Here is a 4,846-nt window from a genome sequence, read left to right as displayed (position 1 = left end):
GTCTGGACTAATGTAAAAAACATGGCAGCCTGTATAAAAAACATGGCGCCTAAATATACAGTATTTGAATATAAACAGACTTTTCTCGGGTAAAGGAAACTACAATTCATACAATTTAGATGAAATGAACTAGTGAAAACATCATGAGAATTATTCTACATTAAATTTCTGCCATAGATCCCTTTCACCTAAATCTTACACACTGGACCTTCGAGGAAACTTTGCTAATTTTAGACACCAGCATCAACTACATGCGAGTACTGCTGCACATGTGAAAATGTCTCATAAACATGTTTTTGTGTCCTGAGAAAATCATTTCTGATAAATTGACCCAGAAGATGTTAATTTGAGGCAGATGACGGAAGCAGCTCAACCTGCATCACTACGGAACGTACCCAAATAACCAACGGGGTGTGTGACGGGGTGTGTAACATTTGTGTTCAATCTACACGAAAACCAAAGTGAAAAAATATGGACATTCGTCAATTTTCTGATGGTATGTTCCCAAATATTTCTCGTACTGGAGTATAGTGGAATAACTCCCTGGAGTTTGGAATTTCTGTTTCAAGAGAAGTTTTACAAACACAGTTTGGTTAATCACTGGGAAAAACTAGGCAGCTAAGACTCTTCCACACTGTATCCACGTGAACGAAACACTCCTGTGCTATGGCGACGTGTATTTTCAGATACGGACTGATGGATATTTCATCAAGCAGAGCGAAGTGAGGACCATTCACACAGCAACTTTATGTCTCAGTCTTTACCAGTATATCTTCTTCTGCTATATTAAATATTATATTATAACTAACACTGCAAACTGGAAAAAGAGCTATTCACTCAGTATGTTTGATTGTGGATTATTGTTATTGCAAGAAACCAATGTTGCAGTCAACACCTTTAAAAAGATAGATAGATAAATAGAAAGATAGATATATAGAAAGACTTTCCACTAGGTATTGATATCCTGTTGATATCCTGGTTAAAAAAAAGGATGGGCATCAACCACAACCAGCTTTGACCTCACACAACCTCAACCCTCTGTGGCGACCAAAGTTTTGCTAAATGCAGTAAGTCAGCAGTAAGTCAGCAATAAAAACCAGATATAGCTGCGTGTTCCGCTCATCAAATCAATACATGCAATTTCTCCCTGTATCACTGCACAATGACCCACACCCACACGTACAGGTGGGAGGGCTGGAGATGACGGGCTGCTGTGATAAAGTGACAATAAAAGCAGGTGTCGGAGAATACCCTCCGGTCTTTTGAGAGAAGAATCCCTGACAACCTCTCAGGTGAGTAGCACACCTTTCCTCTCAGATCTTTATAAGAAAATCTGGGACCGCACACAAACATTTGCACGCAGCTTTTAATTTAACTGAGAATCCAAGTATCTTTGTGCGAGTTTCGATTAATCTCGTACTTCTTTCTTTTACGTGAATTCATCGGGCAGTAATAATTCCTCTCTATAATGATCACAAATAAATTAGAATTGAGAAATGTATACACATATTAAATTGTTTAAGTGAGGATGATGAGAACGGACTAAACCCAGATATGTTCTGGATGAGTTACATTAGTGATAAATACTGAATCTGAGTTGCAATTTGTTCCTAAAAGGGGAGACAAAGTTAGTTGAGGTGGATTTCATTTGGAAATAAGTTTCACACATGACGAGGCAGGGGTGGGTACATACTTGGTTTGCGTTGGAGGAAAGTTAGAAAAGGTTGAATGTTGCAGACAGGAAAGAGAAAACTGATATGTGTGTGTTTGCACAGAAGTGAACTGTGTCTCTGTGTTTGTGCTTTTGTGTTTAAGAACAGCTCCTGACTGAAGAGCACCGTCCAAACACACTCTGACACATCAATCTGGGACAATGCAACTGAACCATGTCATAGTGACTCTTTGCCTCCTTGGCACAGGTAAAATAAACATCCATATAGACCTTTTAGGAAGTACCTCTATCAAATGAGGTTCCCCAAAAGAATGAGTTTATACGCTCTACTTGATGGCATTACTTATTGTTTGATAAATTAATTACCATAGCCTGATATATACAAGCCATACTACCAGCAGATTTAATGCCAGGTTGTTTGAAATCCCACGCTACTGTGTTTTCTGCTTGATAAGGATGAAGCAATTAATGTTGTCCTTCCAGTAATCAATGTTTCTCACTTCTCTGTAACAGGTAAGAAAGGTTTAGTCGTTTATTGAGAATTGAAGTAATTAGAAAGGTTAAACTGATGTTGGTCGAGATTTTAAGGAAGTACAACAACAACACAAACATTGCTCTACAAAATGCTTATGATTGAGTTACGAAGTATTACTTAAACTATTATTTACCACGTATTAAGCCACTATTAAAACAAATAACCCTTTGACGGTACCATTAGAGAAAGTCATACAGAAACCTTTTTTTTCCGCCCTCACTGGGAGCTTCTAACATCTGAAACTATACCAGTGGGTTTGGACAACAATACATTTAGTTTCGTTTGAGTGTAAAGAAATTTATAGCATAAGGTTGTGTTTTTTTCTAATGTCATAAAAATATGTATGACACTGTTTTCTATGCAATAAACTGAGAAGATGAAATGGAAAATAAGGTGTGGGGCTTGTACCAAACCCAACCTCAACCTTTGCCCAAGCTACACTCAGCTAACCTTTCATTTGATGGCATGGCAATTATTCATGTCATGGTGTTGGCACATAGATTTATTGTGGAGGAATCTAATAAATAACAGGAGGACTGTGATGGGAAAATATATATGACACAGTACATGTAATTTTGTAAATATCACACAAGCCTGCAGTATACAATACTTTGTTTTTTTGCAAATTAAATGTTTTGCTCTACAACTTGGTGCAATATTTGAAGGGAACCATGGAAAATAAGGGAGCTACAGTTGCTGCATGTCCTGATGGTTGATAATAGAAGTCTGGGATTGATGGCTTCAGTCATAAATGTTGTCAGTGTTTGTTGAAAGGGTTAGACGGAGTTATTGTGGCACTAACCTGGTGCTGTTGGGTCAAAGATTAGATTTATTATCTACAATGTCCTGATTGTATAACATGTCCTGTATAACATGAACTTAATGTCTTCATGGACATATCTTCAATATTTTGAAACAAAAATACTTCATGTGTCAGTTCTAAAACAATCAGAGGAAAGATTTTATCTGCATTTGTATTTAGATGTCAGGGATTCATTTTCAACCATTTTCTGTCTTTTTACTCTTTCTGCCACAGTGGCCTTCTGTCGAGGGCAGGGTGCGGGGGCCACGGCCACGGCATCACCGGAGGCCTCGGCTTCACCGGAGGCCTCGGCTTCACCTGGGGCCTCGGCTTCACCAGACGCCTCGGCTTCACCTGGGGCCTCGGCTTCACCAGACGCCTCGGCTTCACCGGACGCCTCGGCTTCACCGGGGGCCTCGGCTTCACCTGGGGCCTCGGCTTCACCGGACGCCTCGGCTTCACCGGGGGCCTCGGCTTCACCGGACGCCACGTCCAGCCAAGGAACGGGAGCCCCTGGGCCAGCAACTGATCCCACTGTGCCTGTGGGAGAAGGTTCTTCAACAGGGCTTTCCTCTGGAGCCATAGCTGGCATCACCATCGGCTCTATCGCTGGAGTGGCTGCAGTTGGTGAGTACAGTGCACAAGCACCAACGCTACGTGACACCTCATTTCTGCTTCATCAATTCCAAGCATATAAAGACGATTTGAATCCAATTTCGCACCAAGAAAACAAAACTGATGAAAAGTTTCGGATAGTAAATGCAAAATACTCCCAATTAGGCTGTTTTCATTTCCAAATGAGTCAAACTCACAACCTCATGTTTTACAGACGGAGAGATACTAAGTTAAATATTTCAATTTCTAAGTGAAGATGATCAGATGATACATGACTTACAGTTTTTGCCATCTTACTATCATATAACTTATCATCCATCATTTTAACTTTGTAAAACTCATAATTTTTGACTTCCACATACATTTTGCATTAAAACTCTGACTTAGTATCTGAACATTTTGACAATGTGCAACATTTCATTGAGTATTTCTTAATCATGACTTATCAGGAGAGTTTTAATTTCTAGCTTTAATTACTTTCACTCTGTTTTTTGTTTGTTTTAAATTTGATAATAGACTTCTACGATCTGAAACCAGTGGAAGTTATACTGTCGAGTTTAACACAGGGAAACTAGCAATACAAGGAAAATGGAGTAACGGTTCATGAACAAACACTGAAAAGCATCTGTCTATCTTCTTTGCAGGTGGTGGTATCTTTGGGGCGTTGAAGTACACCGGGAGGCTCTGAGACTACTTCTGGCCGAACAACAACTGAAATAGTAAAGCATTGTAAATGTAAACATTAACCATCTTAACTGATTAATTATTGACCATATTAACCGGATAAAGAAAAGGCCCTATTGTCTGAAAAGCCCAATTAGATTTTTTTTAATTTTAAAGGGCTGGCAGGAAGACATAAAAGTAAATTTGACTTTTTTATTTTGTGTGTCCGCCTGTAAGTCGGGAAAAAATACTTAGTTGATCAAAAAAAAAAGTTCTATATAGAAGTTTTAGTTTTTTTCTGGTTTAAAAATGTAAAAAGAAAATGCAAAGGTGTTTAATTATTTTTTTTTATATCTGTAGATATTATCAATAATGAGCCAGATTTCCTAATATCTATTTTGTGTGCACAGAGAAAAATAATTTGCTATAAATTTACTTCTGTGTTCTGTCCCAGCAGATAAAACTATAGTCCATATATATTTACTGTAGCCTATATATGGAGAAAAACTGTGAAATCCCTATATACATTTAATAAATGACTCTTTCCCCTTAATATAAA

At 38.4% G+C, this 4,846-nt stretch overlaps 1 protein-coding gene across 2 annotated transcripts; it reads left to right on the top strand.

The window, feature by feature from the left end:
* The first annotated feature begins 1,128 nt into the window (after positions 1-1,128).
* Positions 1,129-4,846, top strand: LOC109635769 (testis-specific gene A8 protein-like). Of its 2 annotated transcripts, none has more exons than XM_020097136.2 (4): positions 1,129-1,292; positions 1,821-1,919; positions 3,244-3,636; positions 4,269-4,846. In XM_020097136.2, the coding sequence occupies exons 2-4, from the start codon at positions 1,874-1,876 to the stop codon at positions 4,310-4,312; spliced, it is 483 nt and encodes a 160-aa protein (XP_019952695.2). In that variant the 5' UTR covers positions 1,129-1,292; positions 1,821-1,873; the 3' UTR covers positions 4,313-4,846. The 2 variants fall into 2 exon arrangements, with proteins under 2 accessions (XP_019952695.2, XP_019952696.2); XM_020097137.2 differs by having other exon boundaries at positions 1,246-1,292; positions 1,816-1,919.

This window comes from Paralichthys olivaceus, chromosome 15 (assembly GCF_024713975.1).
Source record: "Paralichthys olivaceus isolate ysfri-2021 chromosome 15, ASM2471397v2, whole genome shotgun sequence".
In the NCBI taxonomy this organism is placed as follows: Eukaryota; Metazoa; Chordata; class Actinopteri; order Pleuronectiformes; family Paralichthyidae; genus Paralichthys; species Paralichthys olivaceus.
Note: the sequence above shows the minus strand (reverse complement) of the source record. Positions and strands in the feature narration are given on the sequence as shown.

Bases quoted from the DNA above. Each gene is read 5' to 3' on its own strand.
- LOC109635769 (XM_020097136.2), top strand. From the start codon at position 1,874: ATGCAACTGAACCATGTCATAGTGACTCTTTGCCTCCTTGGCACAG. The intron at 1,920-3,243 runs GTAAAATAAACA...TTTCTGCCACAG, and splicing joins TCTTTGCCTCCTTGGCACAG to TGGCCTTCTGTCGAGGGCAG. The intron at 3,637-4,268 runs GTGAGTACAGTG...TCTTCTTTGCAG, and splicing joins CGCTGGAGTGGCTGCAGTTG to GTGGTGGTATCTTTGGGGCG.